General features: G+C 53.0%; 1 protein-coding gene across 1 annotated transcript in view; it reads right to left on the bottom strand.

Moving 5' to 3' along the window:
* Positions 1 to 62: 62 nt before the first annotated feature.
* THEMIS2 (thymocyte selection associated family member 2) overlaps positions 63 to 17616 on the bottom strand; it is a 25870-nt gene continuing 8316 nt past the window's right edge. Inside the window, exons 2-6 of the mRNA XM_007066088.4 lie at positions 12447 to 12587; positions 8265 to 8675; positions 5699 to 6750; positions 5135 to 5312; positions 63 to 3247 (exon numbers count right to left, since the gene is read on the bottom strand). Coding sequence (XP_007066150.2) covers positions 3147 to 3247; positions 5135 to 5312; positions 5699 to 6750; positions 8265 to 8675; positions 12447 to 12587 — 1883 coding nt within the window. The 3' untranslated portion in view covers positions 63 to 3146. The remainder of the gene's footprint in view (positions 3248 to 5134; positions 5313 to 5698; positions 6751 to 8264; positions 8676 to 12446; positions 12588 to 17616) is intronic.

The raw sequence follows: 17616 nt of genomic DNA, 5'->3' as shown, positions 1-17616 counted from the left end.
GTGCTCACTACACAGTTCATCATGTTGAACCTTTTTCTCTCTTAAAAAAAAAAAAATAAAAATAAAAAAAAAAATCCTACTTTAAAAATAAAAATAAAGCACTAATATTTAGGAAATGCCAGAATTAAGGTTGCCTATATAAACTCTGCTTGAGCCCCCTGGTGCTTATGCATCATCAGAACTATTTCTGTGACCGTTTCATATTTTTTTTCCACAGGGCCTGATTTTTCTTGTTTTTCAGCACTTTGTGTATTCACAGCTTCCCCGTGACTTCAGTAGCAAAAATGAGTGCTTGTCAGGGCCCATATATCTCATGTTGGGCACCCAGAACGTGAGGAACACATAGTGACCCTCTGGGAGAAGTTTGGTTTCAATGACTTGCCCAGCATCAGGAAGAGCTATCTGGTGGAGGCGGGAATGGAATCATTTTCCAGGGTAGCATTCAGCTGCTGTAACTATGAGTCCCCTGTCTCATTTGCTACTACCCACCTTCCAACTTCTGCAACAAACAAGGCTGGGATCCTATAGATAATAGCGTCCTTCACTACACAACCCTGATTGAGTCTCTGAGCAACATCTGTCCTGAGCACTGAATGAAGCAGGGGTCCTGTGACCAAAAAAAAAAAAGGGTGGGGGCATGTGTTCATGTATTACAGACTATCATGATTGAACCTGGGTTGTAATTGGCAACCTTAAATCTGGCAGTTCTACATTTCAGTTGCTTCAGTTTGCAGTGTTCATGTTTTCAATGTAGGCCTTTTGTATGTAAACGAGAGCAAGATTTTACTGTTCTTTTGGCACCGCAGAAGCTGTCCAGCTTCGGGAGCTGGATTCTTCCTTGTTCACACATCAACAGAACTGGCTTTGCCCTCTAGTGTCTTCAGATTCTGCTCTCAGTTACACCTGTGCAAGCCCACTGCATGCAATATTCTACTCAGGTTATTGTAGCTGCAGAGGCGTAGCCAAGGGTATAGTTTTGAGGACAAGTGATGTACAGGTATAACTGGCAGCTTTTGGGGTATGGAATCTAGTGATGCACTAACTTGACTTTCATATGTCTGTACTGCAATAAAAAACCCACAGTGCTGAGACTCAGCCAACTCGGGCTCACGGCTTGGACTGTTGAGCTAAAAATCTGGGCTTGGGCTAGAGCCTGGGCTCCAAGATCCTCTGCCCCATCACCTAGCCCCAGATCCCAGTATGCGTTCATAGACTTGCTGGAGAGTAGACAAGAATAAATGTGGAGCTCGATGATGATGATGATATTGTTAAAGTCACACTACAGAGTATAATCCTCCCTTTGGCTGGATGAGTAGCAAAAGGGCCTTGCTTTCAGTCAGGTGGAGGGGTTAGGTTTCAGATCTCTTTAGATTTCTATTTCTACCTGTTCCTCAAAGCAGTCAGCAGGTGTCTTCCAGCCTTTCTTCCACTAAGCCTGTCATGCCTGCATTGTGCCCAGATTTCAGGGGGATGTGGAAGGTGGGGAAGTGCTCTCTTGCACTGCATGATGCTACCGTTGAATAACCTAAAGTTTTACACCATTAAAATCAAACAAGCCATCCAATTATTTCTCTTCCCTCTGCCTTGTGACAGATGCATTTTGTTGCATAGAGAATATTGATCCTGAGGCTTCAAGATATTTTTCCAAACTTTAAATAAAACTGCTGGGCTTTTATTGTGACACTTTTTATTGTGTTTTTTGCCACCTTATAAATGAGAGCCAAAGACCAAGGGCGCAGCAGGGTCATTCACAAGCATCACACTGGGCATGCCAAAGGAAGACAGGGCAACGGGCCTGCTCACAAGCACGAGGTACCCTGTGAGCTGAAGGACAGGTGGAACATTAGCACCAGTTGTCTCCAGCTGTGAGCAAAGATGTAGCCTCTGGCTGTCTAAAAATGGCTGAGACAAACCAAATCACTGAAAATAATGGGGGAGGGGGTTCACAACTGCAGCTTTTTACAGCGTTCGCAAAAGGAGAAATGAGTTCAGCTGGAGCTGTAGAGTGTCTGTTAATTCCAGCCCCTGGAAGTGTTTCTCCGTAGTGCCTTGGTGTTTGAGTTGTGTCCTCAGAGAGCCAGGGCAACCTCTCCGATTATGTAAATGTGTGAGTAATTTGTGTGGGTCCCAGCTGTAGCCAGCACTGCACTGTACAAAATATGCTAAACAATCCCTAACTAACCCAGGTCACTGCATGCTGGCAGCTGCACTGATTCTCATCCAGGAGATATTCTGAGGCTTACATTGCCAAACCTGGATGCCTAAAGTTAGGTTTCTAAATCAATAGTGAGGCACCAAAACAAAGTCGCCCAATTTTCAGCAGGGTCATGTCCCCACAAATCCCACTGACAGCAGTGAGAGCTGCTCAGCACCTTCCATAATGAAGCTGCTTCTATTGAGTCTAACTTTAGGCACACAGGGTTGAAAGCTTTGGCCGGCCTCGATGACCTACAATATTAAACCACACTCAGAACAGCATGCAGCAGCTGCAGAAAAGTGTTCTTTGTTATCCATGCAGTGAGGGTGAAAGATCACTCAAGCGCTGCCCCACCTCCTGGTAGATGGCTGCCTATGGGCCTGCTCAGGGTGTGAGTGCGTTCAGGGGAGGCTCCAGGGGTGACACGTTTCCAGCCCCTTACAGTTCTGAATCAAGGTGATTCAGATCAAGTATAAATGCAGAAAGAGAGCTCTAGCGCCAGCACCCCATCCCAGAAGTTTACAGTGGGGTGTACAGGTTTATACAGGGGTAAGAACAAGTGTTTTCCATCATAAACAGGATTTACAGTTTGATTCAATGGCTCTCAGCACCCCCACTGTACAAATTGTTCCAGCAACCCTGGTTCCAAACTACACAGCTAAGGACAGCACTCAGCTTACCATAGGACCAATAACACCAGCCCTCTGCTTTCGTACATAGAGGACAGGGCAGGTCTCTGAATGTGCAGGCTTGCTTGCTTGCAGCACAATGGAGCAGTGACTGCTGGAACCCAGCTGTCTCTTCAGGCTGCACCAGAGAGGGCAGTTGGAAGCCACTTCATAGGACTCAGTGCTGCATTTAGCTTTTGTGAGTGCTCATCTCTGAGTTGAAGAGCTGGAAGTGGCTTTGGCGTAGGCCGGCATCTTTTCATGTCCTGTGGGCTGGAGTCCTAGTAGTGAAGAACAGCCTTCTGCATTTTATCAATTGTTTTTATAAGGTCTTCATCAATTAGTTCATAGTCGTGGTCAGAATCCTCGCTGACATTTGCATCTAAAAGGAAGAGGAAAGAGAATGCCATGCAGGTGCTGTGACAGCGTTTGGGATGTCCTGGATGACTCCATGTGCTAAGATACTAGGGAGGTACGGACTATAGAAACCCTTTAGAGAGGCAGATTCTTGATCTCTCCTTCTCCTTCCCTGCCAGTGTTGAGAGGCCTTGCGATGCAAGAGTAATACTTTTATCTGAGTACAACACTAGCAAAGGTGACTAACAGCAAACATCCCAGGAGCAAGAGCATAAAAAGCCATGAGCAATATAGTGTGTTTGCATGTTGCTAAGAACGCAGCATGTGTTGTGCTCAATTAGACCAATAACCTATCCAGACTGGTGTCCGGCTTCTGTCAGTGGCCAGTATCTAATGCTTTGCGGGGGATGACAAACAAAACCGTTCCATGAACCTAGAGCCAGTTTTAGGGTTAGTGGGAGGGCACATACTTTCCAGCCCCTGCAGAGATCGGTTCACACCCTCAAGCATGAGATTTGTTCTTATGATCGTAGCCTACTTCTCTGTATCTGCACTGGCATGAGGGTTACCCCTTGCTGCGTGCGCTCCCTGAGTGAACAAGACAGCCTGATTTCTTCTTACATTATATTAACAAAACTTTAAAGAATATGAAAGTTGCAAAATCGAGCACTCAAAAGTTAGGAAGCATCAAAATTAAGGTTGTGTGCCTGGACAGCCTCAGTGAGGTGAGGGGTGGGTGGGTGTTGTTCCTGTTTTACACATAGGGACCAGAGACACAGAGAGGTTAAGGCCAAAACTGTTATCTGGTCCACTAATTTTGGGTGCCCAATTTGAGATGCCTAGGCCCTGCTTTCCTAGAGTACTGATATGCATTTTATAGTACTGTATATGTTCAAGCACAGATCCCACTGACCCTAGATCAGATCAAAAATTTCCTGCTGAAAATGGTGTTTTCTGAAAAACGACTATATATTCCCATGAAAAATTTAATTTTTATCAGCAAAAATTTTCTAAACAAAAATTGTAATCTAATTTCTTTTCAAATTAAATTTTAATTTTTGAAATAATTTTTTTTGAGCCTTCAGGTTTTTTCCCCCTTTCTCACTCTTGTTTGTTTGTTACTGAATGCAGTAGAATGAATAAGGTCTAGAATTTTCTTCCCTCCCTTTTCTCCTCTGTAAGTTGTCAAATCTTTGCCAACTTTAGAAAAGTTACCAAGGGACAAAAGGAGAAATGAAACTGTCATTCTATTACTTGGCAGCTTTTTCAAAGTTGAAGATTTGAAACACGACAGACTGGAAAAAGAAAGAAAAAAAGGACTGTGTGAGGAAAACCCTGGACCACATTCATTTTATTGCACTCTGGCAAAAAGGGGGAGAACTAAATTTTGAATATTCAAATTTTTTAGTAAAACAATTTAAATAAAGTTTTTACAAAAAGTGCAAAATGGGTCCATTTGAACCCTTTGAAACAGGAAGAAATTCCAAACGGCCCAATGTGTTGCAAAGTGGTTTTTCCATTTCTTGGTCAAATCTAATCTCTATGCAGGCTGATAGGGGCTGGAATGTTGATGCTGCAGAGGCAGGGGAAACCCCCTAATAACGAACTTCCGGGTCCCTGCAATGGTCAAACACTCCCAGACCCCCTCTCCAGCTCCTGGCTTCTGGTTCCCACTGCAGGAAGCAAGTAATTGTTTCCCACTCGCCTTTTTAGAATTGTATCCAACATTGCGTCCCAAGCAATGGGGGCACCATGTCACAGCCCAGTAGCTCGCACCATCAGAAAAGTTTCCAGCCTAAGTTTTCCCTTAGCTTCATCAGATTAGTCCTAATAATTTTGCCACAGTGCATCACTCTGTGCACTTCCTTTTCATCCTTTGTGCTACAGCAGCATGTCTATTGGACAGTCTCACCTCTGGCCTCTTTGAAGGGTTTAGTAGGCTTAGGGGCCATCTGCGAGCCAGTGTGATGTAGCGAGTACTCATTCGGGGAGCTCCGGACAATCGGCCGACTCCTCGCATTCCTAGGCTTGGAGGATGGCGGCACAGACTCCTCGGGTATGCCCTTTGACTTGGACAAAGGGGGCAGTGGCTAATGGGAAGAGGAATAAGATGGATTTTAAAAATGAAAGGCTGTAGCTCCGTCTGTTGAAGATGCTGGTAGCACGGTGTGTGGACTGCAAGCAATGGGATAGTTGCCAAGAAAATCCAGTCCCAAATGGACACCAGAGAGCCGGGGTGCAGGATTTCTGCTAGAATTTCTGCAGGGAAGTGGGGTGATCAGCAAGGACTCCAACCTCTGCAGGGGTCCCCTTCTTTCCCAGCTCTTCCTGTGCTCTGCTGCCTGGCTGAGTACTGCTGTGATGCAGTAAAAGAGCTGCTCTACCCAAAAGGGGGATAGGCAACAAAAGCATATATCACACACACACACACCCCCCGCCCACCTCCTCCCTCGTATAGGAAGAATCAGATCGGTACCTTTGGTTTCTCAGTGACCTCTTTGGCTCCAGGTAGCTGGGTCCCTGCTTTGTCCCTGAACTCCTTTCTTTTGGGGGGCCGCGGTGGGGGAGCCTCATTGCTAGGCATCAGCTTTAGCAAATGATAATAAAAGGATTCTGTCAGCTCTTCGACTTTTGACCTGTCTGTCAGGGGTGTCTGCGGCGGGGCAGGCTCCTCTGTGAAGAACAGGGCCATGTCCAGCCACTGAGGGGGGATCTGGAAGCTCACTGACGGCGCCTCGCACAAGCTGGTCACTAAGAAGGGCTCAGTGATTTGCGCTTCCAGCCGCAGAGCGGAGAAAGAGCCCAGGACGTCATTGGCAAGGGAAGAATCCTTGGTTGTCACCTTGACCTCGCAGGGCAGCTGAAGCTGCTCCACTATCTCGGGGAGGCTGTATCTCCTGCTGTCGCTGACCTCTTCCACAAAGCCGCCTTCCAGGTGCAGTGGCAGCATGAGCTCCTCGCTCTCCTCGTCCTCGCCGCTGCTCCTGCTGCACAGGAGGACATCGATGGACTTGTGTTCTGCCTGCCTGCGGACCTGGGTCTTGGCCAGCTGCAGCACCTCCAGCCGGTCCCCCATGCTGAGAGATGGCAGATCCTCCTCGGCGCTCTCACAGTCTTTAGTCACCACCACCCGCAGGCACTTACCCATCCCCAGACTCGTTGTCAGGTCAAAGACTGTGGGGAACTCCCGGGGGCGTCTTCGAAATTTGCCCTGGTAGGTGCTGGAGAGCAGGAAGTGCCGGGAGCCCCTCCTGCCCTTGCTGGACGAGGCGAGAATCCTCCAGGCACAGCACTTGCCATGGATTTGGATCTTCTGCCCCTTCTGCAGGCGGGGAATCCAGTCATTCTCGAAGATAGGCGGGTTCTCAGGACCCTCCAGGATTTCGGCCTGCATGGGGAAGGCCCCCTCCAGCCCCAGGACCTCACTCAGCATCAGCGGCTTGATGAAGTGGATGTGTTGAGACTCCTCAGTGACATCCTCCACATCCACTTCCAGGGTGGAAGGGATTTTCACCACCTCCTTCCGCACTGCAGGGGGGAGACGCGCATCAGTGAGAGCCAGCAGTCCCAACCCCAGCCAGTGTCACCCCATTGACCCTGGTGATGGACCTGGGAATCAGGCCCCAGACGCTTTTGCAGCCTACAATAACCAGGGGTTATCTCCCTGCCAGGGAGACCCTGGGTCTCCACTGCTGCTCTTGTCCAGGCTGAGATGCTGGCAGGATGCACTGACCCTGGCTCCAATACTGGTTTAAACTCAGCATGACAGCTGCCGTCCTGATACCCTGGGGAATGAATAGGGGACATCCAGAGCTGAAAGCATGAGCTGCTGTAGCATGAGCTAAAGTTTCTACCTGGGCTAGATCAGAAGCCTGTCCTCTCTGGATTGGCACAGAGAGGTCCTGTAACACATTGATCAGTGGGTACAGAAACACAAGTGTGTAGTTGCTTGCCCCCCTGGGGGCAGAGTGCGTGTGTGTCTAACTACCTAGCCAATATGGACAGAGATAAATGCGTTAGGTCAGCAGTTCTCAAACTGTGGGTTGTGACCTGATTTTAATGGACTAGACGATTTCAGAGTCCCTCCTGGTCTTGGAATGTGGGAATCTATGAATCCAGGCTGGCAGTTCCTAGGTTCCCATGTAAATATCAGCATCATTACCATTCCATTGCTCATGTGAAAAAGGAGAGTGCGGGGTACAATTCACTGTGACTGCTCAGTTTGATGCCTTACATGGGTGGCGCTTGGGAGATGCCATGACTTATCCCACCCCCCAATCAAGAAGGAGCTGAGCCCAAGGAGCCCCATCAAGGTGAGCCAGGGCCAAGGAGTCCAGAGGAACCCAGGGGCAACATCGTCATATTTTGAAGACCTACACAATTTACTGTGGGCAGCAGCATCACATATTGGTTACACACATGGGTGGGGCTTGGAAAAGTACTGCCATCTTTGCTATCCAGTCTGGCCCACTGGCTTAGATTGGCTGATATGGACTATTTGGGTTCTTAATAGCTTCAGTTAATGATTTAAATAAATGCCTCAGTTCATTGAAAGGAAAGTTCTTCCCCCAACAAAGTCACCCAGAGACAGCAACACACACATTGAGATGGGCACACACAAGGGGGACCACCTTTGCTGGATGGAAATAAGGAAAAACGACAACTTCAGGGGACACTAAGGGACATTTTAGGGAAACACCATTTCCCTTTGCACAGCACAGATTGTTCTCTCAAGTGTACAATACAATTATCATAAGCTTCAACTTAAAGTTTAAAACGTACTAATGATCCGTTTTAGTGCATTGCAGTACATCTTACAATAAGGGCTGGGTGATTGCCTTAAGGGACAAATCAATGAAATAAGGGGCTGCCCCTTAAAATAAAGGATGGGTGGTCACCCTAGCACACATTGAGACTCCAGGACACACCTCCCCCACAAACTGACCCACAGGCACGGAGCCATACACACACCACTCCATCCAGCTCTCTCTCTCTCACATACACCCCCCCCCCCGCCATCCCCCGGCTGCATCTGTACTCACTGTGCATTATCGCCTGCACCTCGTACATGGGGCAGAGGAGCAGTGAGTGCCTGCCGAGGGCAGAGCATTTCAGCCGCTGGCCCCTCAGGGCTTCCGACTCCAGTACCTGGCTCAGCGTGTAGCTCGGCTGCTTGCTGCACTCGCAGAACTGGCCCTGGAAGGAGAAGGGGAGGCAGAACGAACGCTGCCCGTCCTGCCCCGTGGTTGTGCAGTTGGCAAACTCCTGGCCCTCATGCCTGGCCACTGAAAGCAGGGAAATGGGCTGGCCCTTGGGAATGAACTGCCCATCCACGGTCAAGTCAACTGCTGAGGCGAAGGCGAAGGGCATGTCCTGGAGCCCTGCTGGCCTGCTCCTGGCGAGCTTCCTCAGGCTCATGTATGACAGCTTGTCTCGGCTGGGCTGGAAATGCCCTGCAGGAGGGCCAGAGGGAGCTCACTGTTAGTGGGGAGGTAGGGTTGCCGCGTCTGGGATGATCCTGAGCCCATAACACTGGACAGTTGGCTGTGAGCACTGGAACCCAGGCAGGCTCCCCAGGACAGCTGCCTCAACAAAGGGATGGTGCTGGGAAACCCTGGCCAGGCAACCCTGAACCAGGGACCACGGGTGCCAACTTTTGTCGGCGCCAGTGGATGTTTGCGCCCCCCCCCCGCACCCCCACCCCATTGGATCCCTCCCCAAATCCCCACCCCAGCCCCGCCTCTGCCCCCAAGCACGCCACATTCCCCCTCCTCCCCTCTCCCTCCCAGGTTTGCAGCGCGACACAGCTGGGAGGGAGGCGGGAGAAGCAGGACCCAGGGGCGCGCTCAGGGGCGGAGGCGGAGCGGAGGCAGAGGTGAGCTGGGGTGGGCTGGGGGGGAGCTGCCGGTGAGGGCTCTGCACCCACCACATTTTCCCCGTGGGTGCTCCAGCCTCAGAGCACCCACGGAGGTGGTGCCTATGCCAGGGACCCCGGGAATGAGGAGCCTCAATGGAGCCTCGTCTGTACACAAGCCTGAGCCAGGCTCAGATCCCAGCAGCGCCTGCGTGAAGGCCTGCCCCACCCCACCACCCACCCCACCAGGGCAGCGGGGCTGGGGATTAGCCACACCCGCCTCAGCAAGTGCGGCCAGAGTGGGGCGTGGCCTGGAGGCGATGGGCATGTGGGTGGGGGGCCGGTGCAGGGGCGTGGGAGGGCGCCCCTGGGTGAGGTGGGGGGTGTGGCCTGCGTGTGGTGGCCAGGGTGTGTGTGTGTGGCTGGGGCATGTGGGGGGGGCCTAGGGTTGCCAAGCCTCCGTTTTTCGACGGGAACATCCGGTCAAAAAGGGAACCTGGTGGCTGCTGACCGGGCCATTGAAAGTCTGCTCGGCGGCGCAGCGGGGCAAAGGCAGGCTCCCTACCTGGCTCCGCGTGGCTCCAGGAAGCAGCTGGCACGTCCCTGTGGCCCTTAGATGCAAGGAGGCTCCGCGCACTGCCCCCCCCCCCGAGCACCGGCTCCGCAGCTCCCATTGGCCGGGACCGTGGCCAGTCGGCGCTGCGGGGGCTGTGCCTGTGGGCGAGGACAGTGCGCAGAGCCTCCCTGGCTACCCCGGCGCCTAGGAGCCAGAGGACATGTTGCCACTTCCAGGAGCCGCCTCAGGGAAACAGTGCCTGGAGCCCACACTGTACCCTGAACCCCCTCCCCCAGCCCTGAGCCCCATCCCACACCCCAGCTCCCTCCCGGATCCCGCACTCCACACTCCCTCCCCCAGCCCTGAGCCCTCTCCTGAACCCAAACTCCCTTCCAGAGCCTGCACCCCCTTCCGCACTCCAAACCCCTTGGCCTGGTGCGGGTTCTGGGCTGGGGCAGGGGGTTGGGGTGTGGGAGGGGTTGAGGGCTTTGGATGGGGGTGTGGGCTCTGGGGTGGGGCAGGGGGCGGGAGGGGGCTCTGGGCTGGGGCAGGATGTTGGGTTGTAGGTGGGGGGAGGGCTCCAGCTGGGGATGCGGGCTTTGGTGTGGGGCCAGGGATGAGGGATTTGGGGTGCAGGAAGGGGCTGGAGTAGGGGGTTGGGGTGCAGGGGGGGTGCGGGCTCTGGGCTGGGGCTGGGAATAAGGGGTTTGGGGTGCAGGAGGGTGCCAAAGGGGCTGGGGCTGGAACCAAAGGGTTCGGAGGGTGGGAGGGGGATCAGGACTGGGGCAGGAGGTTGGGGCACGGGAGGGGGTCAGGGTGTAATCTCTGGGCAGCGCTTACCTCAAGCAGCTCCCGGAAGCAGCAGCATGTCCCTGCTCTGGCGTCTACAGGGAGGCGTGGCCAGGCTGCTCTGCACACTATCCCATCCACAGGCGCCACCCCCGCAGCTCCCATTGGCCGTGGTTCCTGGCCAATGGGAGCTGCGGAACCAGCGCTTGGGACGGGGGCAGCGTGTGGAGCCCCCTGGCTGCCCCTACATGTAGGAGCCAAAGGGGGGGCACTCTGCTGCTCCCGGGAGCTGCGCGGAGCCAGGGCAGGCAGGGAGCTTGCCTTGGCTCCGCTGAGCCGCCGACTGGACTTTCAAAGGGCCCGTCAGCAGTGCTGACCGGAGCTGCCAGGGTCCCTTTCGACTGGACACCTGGCAATCCTAGACAAGCGTGTTCGGTTTTCTGCAATCGGAAAGTTGGCAACCCTAGCAGGGCCTGTTTGTGGTGGGCAGGCACTGTTTGGTTACATGTGGCTGGTGTGTGTGGGGGAGTGACGCCTATATGTCATGGCAGGATGCGTGTGTGGTCTATATATACTGGTGGTGTGGGGGTGGTGAGAGTGTGTGTGTGTGTTTATGGCTGGGGTGAGGATGGCCAGTAGATAATGGCAGGGGTGGGGGTATGTGACGAGGCTGGTGTGTGTGTGTTTATGGCTGGGGTGAGGATGGCCTGTAGGTAGTGGGGGGTGTGTGTTTATGTGTAAGGGGACTGTTGGCACCTCACTAACACTCATTGGGGGTTTTGGTTGATCACTCCCAGCACTAAAAGGAAGGGGAAGGGTGGATGGGAAATCAGGACCCTGAGACTGACAGTCCCCAGGAACAATGAGGAGAGGCCAGTGCTCCAGGTCAGCCTGATTAACAGGGTGGGCAGGCAAATAAGGGAGTCAGGAGGCCAGGGGGGTCCCGGTCTCCTGTGAGCTGGAATTGCCTGGAACAGAGTGGGGCCGAGCTAAGGGGAGAGCAGGGGCCCGAGCTGAGCAGGGGAGCAGAGCCGTGACAGCCAGAGAGCCAGAGAAGCAGCCCAGGGAGCAGATCCTGTGCTGGGAGCAGAGCTGCAGCCACAGAGCCGGGTGTGGTGAGCAACTGGGGCCAGGCAAGGGGGACCTTGGGCAAAGGGCCCAGCGCAGAGAGACACCCCCAGCCAAGGGTCTTTGCAGGCCAGACTGGGAGGGGGATCTGAACCCAACGGGGGGCTGACGCTGGGAAGAAGGGTCCCACCACCCAAAGCCTGGAGGTGTGTGGCCAACACCATTGCAAGCGTCCAACCCACAGCATCCCTGCAGCACAGCCAAGGCCGGAGAAGGGGCCTGGGACCTACAAGGAGCAGACTGTGAACTGCCCTGACGTTCCAGAGACACTGTTTGTGATGTTCCCTGCCACAGAGCGGGGTGATGTGTTTCCTTTAACCTTTCCCATTTTTCCTTATTCTTTTTAAAATTAATTGTTGATTAAACAACTTGTGTTTGTTTTAAATTGTTGTAATGATCAGTGAGACAGGGAAGTGCCCAGTGCAGAGAGAGTACCCCGGAGTGGGGACACCCTAGCCCCTGTCCTAGGTGACCACAGCAGGGTTGGGGGTCGAGCCCCCAGGAATCCTGGGCCCAGCCTTGTCGGGGTTATGAGGACTCTGCCAGACAGGAGAGTGGAAGGGGAGTCCTCCAGGGCAGGGAGGCCTCTGGATAAAGGAAGTGGGAGCGAGGATCCTTTTGCTAGCCCACTTCACTGGGGTAGTGCAAAAGCCATGAAAGTTCCCCACAATAGTGGGACCAATCTCCCGCTTACATATGGCTGGGGTGCGGATGGCCTGGAGGCAGTGATGTGTGTGCACGTGTATGTGTGTGTGTGTGTGTGTATGATTGGGGTGCGGATGGCCGGGAGGTAGTGGTGTGTGTGTGTGAGGGAGAGGATGGGGTGTGTCTGTGTGTGGTGGGTGGGTGGGTGCCTACCTGCAGGAGGCTAGGTGGGCATGGGATGTCCCAGTTTACCTTTGAAGTTCAGAGGCAGCTCTGTTGCTTGCCCAGTCTCTGGATCCTCACAGGTGATCTTCTGCAGGCGAAGGCCAGTAATTTTTACCAGGTCCCCCGTTGATAAGCAGCACTCTCTGCCGCCCATCTCGTACACAGACCCTGCAGGGAACAGGGAGGCGGTTCACAGGTGTGTCTGCGGTTGCGGTCAGTTAGCCATCGCTGACAGCGCTGCACTGGAACCTCACTGTCACCCAGCAAGGCCCTCGCTCCCCAGGAAGTACCACACCCTGGAGAAGGGCCCTCGCCGGAGAGGAAGGACAGCCCAGCCCTGCTCTGCCACAGACATCCTGCGAGACCCAGAGCCTCCAAAGTGCTCAGGTGCCTAACTCCCATTGATTTCAGTGGGAATCGGGTGCCTAATTACCTCTGGGGTTCTGGACCTTAGTCTCTCTGGGCCTCAGCTCCCCATCAATACAGTGGGGTTAGAGCTCTATTGCACCACACGGGGACAAACACAATAAAGACTGTGAGGTTCCCAGGTATGCCAGTGCTGGGCCCGCATCAGTTCCCACCCTAGGCAGCCAGAGCCTGTTGGCTAACCGGCGATAACCGGTGGAGGACGGCCACCAAGCCGGGCAGGAGGGGGGCGGCTGCACAGGCCTGCAGTCCAGGCCAGGGAGCATGCTCCTGGGTGGGGCAGGGGACCCCTCCAGCCAGCAGCAGGACTGAGGAGGGCTGAGACGGGAGTGGGTGCGGAGCAAGGGCAAGAAGGCCTCCCTGTGGGCAGTGACTGTGATCCCGTGAGCCTTTCCCCTCCGGAAAGAGGGACGTTCACATTAACGGGCGACACTGGGGCCGTGGCTGCAACACGGCAGCTGGGGGGAGAGGCGGCACTTCCTGAGCCGGAGAAACGGCGAGCTGGGAGAGCGCCCTGCAGAGACTGCCCCACCCAAGGGTGTGGTCACTGCAGACAGCAAGGCCATGGGAGCACTAGGCCCAGGCCTTCTGCGGCTCAGGGGTTGAGGGGCCCCACTGCAAATGATGCCGGCTCCCAGGACCTGGGTACCAGCCCGACCTGGCCTGGACACCAGCACCTGTAACAAAAGTCTCGACCTGAGCGGGGAGATAGCTGACATAGAACCCCCAGGCTTCCAGGATGGAGCCACCTGTGGGGGGCAGCAGTCGCACCTGCTGGAGGTGGCGGTGGGGGGCAGCAGTCGCACCTGCTGGAGGCGGGGGGCCAGTCGAGCCGGCTGGAGGCGGGGGTGGGGGGCCAGTCGCACCTGCTGGAAGTGAGAGTGGGGAGCGAGTCGTGCCTGCTTGAGGTGGGGGTGGGGGGGAGCCGTTGTACCTGCTGGAGGTGGGGGAGAGGAAGGGGCGAAAGTAGCTGAATTGTGGAGGCTCCTGGGGGGCACCTCTTGTTACCCTGCAGCTGAAGGCAGGGCTGGCACAGCCTGGAGGAGAGTGCTGGAGTGGCCAACAGGCTGGTGGTGTGACGGGGCTAGCACCCAGCCACCATGACAAGGCTCCCTGTTGCTAGAGGCCAGGGGTAAAAAGGTGACTCACAGTCCTGGGTACCTCAAGAATTGTCACACCCTGCCCTCCCCCAGAGCTGCAGGCTGTCGGCCAGGCGTTCCCTCATATGTGCAGTGAAGCACACGGCCTAATGGCTATTTTAAAGCTTATGGGAAGCTGCTGACTAATTTTTCTCACACTGAGTCATTTCCAGTTCTCATTCAGTGCCACTGAGACTAGCCACCCCCACGCAGAGCCAAGAGTTCTGCTTTTTCTGCGCCCTGCATGGGAGTGATCCAGCAGAAAGGCTCTCAGCATCACAGCTGTAACAGACTGTCAGGGCACCACATCCATCCCCTGGGACGATGCTCTCTGGATCATTCTCCCTGCGTTGGCTCGAGCCAGGCCCCGAGTTCGTCCCAATGGCACGGGGACAGGAGATCCGTGCCTCCTGGTCTCGAGCAGCTTGTGGGGCTGCTTCTGTCTGAGGCTGGAACTGGTTCCTCATTCCTAGTGCCTTATTCAGAGACCAAAATGTTGTAAAAGTTCATCAGTGTAAGATTACATAAATGTCACCAAACGTGTGATTGGATTGTATAACTGGCTACGTTAGTAATTAATGCGTTATTAATTACTTACTGTCCAAATAAGGAATTGGCCCTTGATTGACTGAGTGACCAAATAACTCTGGGTCACCCCAGGTGCCATGGCCCTGTGACCATCAGAAGGAGCTGGACATGCCACTCATTGTCCCAAAGCATTTTTCTTTGGCCTGTGTCACAAGCGCCTCACCTCCGAAAACATACCGACCTGCATGGGCGGTGGGTATCGTAGGCAGAGGAAGGCTGTGCCTCCCCAAACAGCCTGGCCTGGCCCTGCCCACGCTGCACCCCCAGCTCCCCTCCTGCCTGCCCTTCTCTTCTGTGGCTGAGAGGCTGGAGCAGGCAGGCTGGGGCCTCAGTGTGCACAAGACCCCAGGGCTGAGGCCATACCATGCAGCCCGTCCTCCCGGCACTGGGGCTGGGGACACATGGGGTGGGGGCGGCCAGGCGCTCCGGGCTCCAGTGGAGGAGGAGGGGCAGAGGAGACTGGGCCTCGGGCAGAGGGGGAGGGGCCGGGAGCTAGCCTCCCCCAAGGGCGCGTTGACCCACTGCCCAGGCCGACATATGCACACAGTTATAGTTCGCAAATTATCCTTTAACAAGGACCTGGGGGCTCAACTCCCATAAGTGACAAAGTACTTCTTGGGCCACCTCAAAATGACATGTCCTTTGACCCATCTGCGTGTTCTGAGCGCACCCCGACTGTGGAGTCTGCTGCTGAGTGTTTGCAGTGTGGGGCAAGACTGGGCTTGGGACGGGAGGAGAACCTCACATGTGTTACAGTGGACAACTAGAGCTGGGCAAAAATTCCCCGTTAAAACTCCTTTTCATCATAAAATTGGATTTGCCGCTAACCAGATTTTTTTCGCAAGAAGTGTCTGTTTTCTGGAGAAAAATTCAACTTCTTGTCCAGATATCTAACCCCTGAAAACGGAGACATTCATCTCCCAATGTGATGCTGTGACAAAAAGCACTAATGTGATCCTTGGATGAATAAACAATGGAGACCTGAGTAGGAGCAGAGTGATTTTACCTCTGTACACTGCATTTGTGAGCCCAATACTGGAATGGTGCACACAGTTCTGGGGTCCACATTTCTAAAAGGATGCAGAAAAATTTGAGAGGGTGCAGACAAGAATCACAAAAATAATTCAAGGTAGGGTGACCAGACATCCCGGTTTTAAAGGGACAGTCCCATATTTAAGCCCTCCTGCAGCAGTCCCGACTTTTTCGTAAAAACAGACAAATTGTCCCATATTTTCCATCTCCCCCCAATCAGTATTGGCAGGTCCTGCTTCTGGCTGGATCCCTGCTCACCAGTCTCCTGCCCACCAGTGGTGAGTGGGCGGGGGGGTCCAGTGGCTGACAATGGGGTGGGTGTGCAAGGCTGTTGGCAGGATGCAGGTGCAGTGAGCGGGGCCGGCCACTCTTTGTGAGGCCAGGCTCACAGACACAACACTCAGCAGGATGCGTATTTTAAAAGTTGTTACAGAATCAAACACAGGGTGATAAATGTAGCCATTCCGCCCCCCCCATTCTGAATTTGTCTAAGAAGAAAACGGGGTTCCTATTGATGTGTTAATTTGTAACTGCCTGTATAATTTCTGTGCAACAGTTTGGGACAAATTGTTGGAATACTGGGTTTGAGTTATTTGTTTAGTGTATGATTACTTAGAATGAAAATGCAAAATAGAAATGGGGGTATGATATTTGGTGGAGTTTTGCTCACTATTAAACTCCAGCTCTGGGAGTAACAGATCCTTGTCTCTCCATGACAGGATAATGGTCACATGTGACTTGAGCTGACCTGAGAACTATTTTGTAATTTACTGTCAATCAGAACATAGTTCCTTATTTAAGTGCTATTTGTTTTCTTCCTCCATGGACCCTGTGACTCCCCTCAACTCCCTTCCTCCACGGACCCTGTAACCCCCTCAACTTGCTTCCTCCAAGGTCTTTGTGACACCCCACCCCGCAGCTCTCTTCCTTCACAGACCTTGTGAAATGTCCCCAACCTACTTCCCTTGGGATGCTTCCATGGACCCTGGGTACCTGCTTCTGTCCCCTCACTCCATGGACCCTGTCATAAAAATAAAGGTGGTGGAATCTCCACCTTTCTGTGTACAGTGCTATAAAATCCCTCCTGGCCAGAGGCAAAACCCTTTCACCTGTAAAGGGTTAAGAAGCTAAGGTAACCTCGCTGGCACCTGACCAAAATGACCAATGAGGAGACAAGTTACTTTCAAAGCTGGAAGAGGGCGGGAACAAAGGGTTCTGTCTGTCTGTGTGATGCTTTTGCCGGGAACAGATCAGAAATGCAGCCTTCTAACTCCTGTTAAGTTCGTAAGTAATCTAGCTAGAAAATGCATTAGATTTTCTTTTGTTTAATGCCTGGTAAAATAAGCTGTGCTGGAGGGAATGTATATTCCTGTTTTTGTGTCTTTTTGTGACTTAAGGTTTTGCCTAGAGGGATTCTCTATGTTTTGAATCTGATTACCCTGTAAGGTATTACATCCTGATTTTACAGAGGTGATTCTCTTACCTTTTCTTTAATTAAAATTCTTCTTTTAAGAACCTGATTGTTTTTTCATTGTTCTTAAGATCCAAGGGTTTGGGTCTGTGTTCACCTGTATCAATTGGTGAGGATTATTCTCAAGCCTTCCCCAGGAAAGGGGGTGTAGGGCTTGGGGGGATATTTTGGGGGAAGATATCTCCAAGTGGTCTCTTTCCCTGTTCTTTGTTTAATACGCTTGGTGGTGGCAGCATACTGTTCAAGGCCAAGGCAAAGTTTGTACCTTGGGGAAGTTTTTAACCTAAGCTGGTAAGAATAAGCTTAGGGGGGTCTTTCATGCAGGTCCCCACATCTGTACCCTAGAGAGGTTGCATCCGATGAAGTGAGCTGTAGCTCACGAAAGCTTATGCTCAAATAAATTGGTTAGTCTCTAAGGTGCCACAAGTCCTCCTTTTCTTTTCACAGAACAGTCTCTCTCTTAGGGGAAAGGAGTCCAGGAGAGCTGGCTGTATTTCAAGGAATCCCTGTTGAGGTTACAGGGACAAACCATCCCGATGAG

Source organism: Chelonia mydas, chromosome 19 (assembly GCF_015237465.2).
Source record: "Chelonia mydas isolate rCheMyd1 chromosome 19, rCheMyd1.pri.v2, whole genome shotgun sequence".
Taxonomy (NCBI): Eukaryota; Metazoa; Chordata; order Testudines; family Cheloniidae; genus Chelonia; species Chelonia mydas.
The sequence above is the reverse complement of the archived record's forward strand: the minus strand, read 5'-3'. Positions and strand labels throughout refer to the sequence as shown.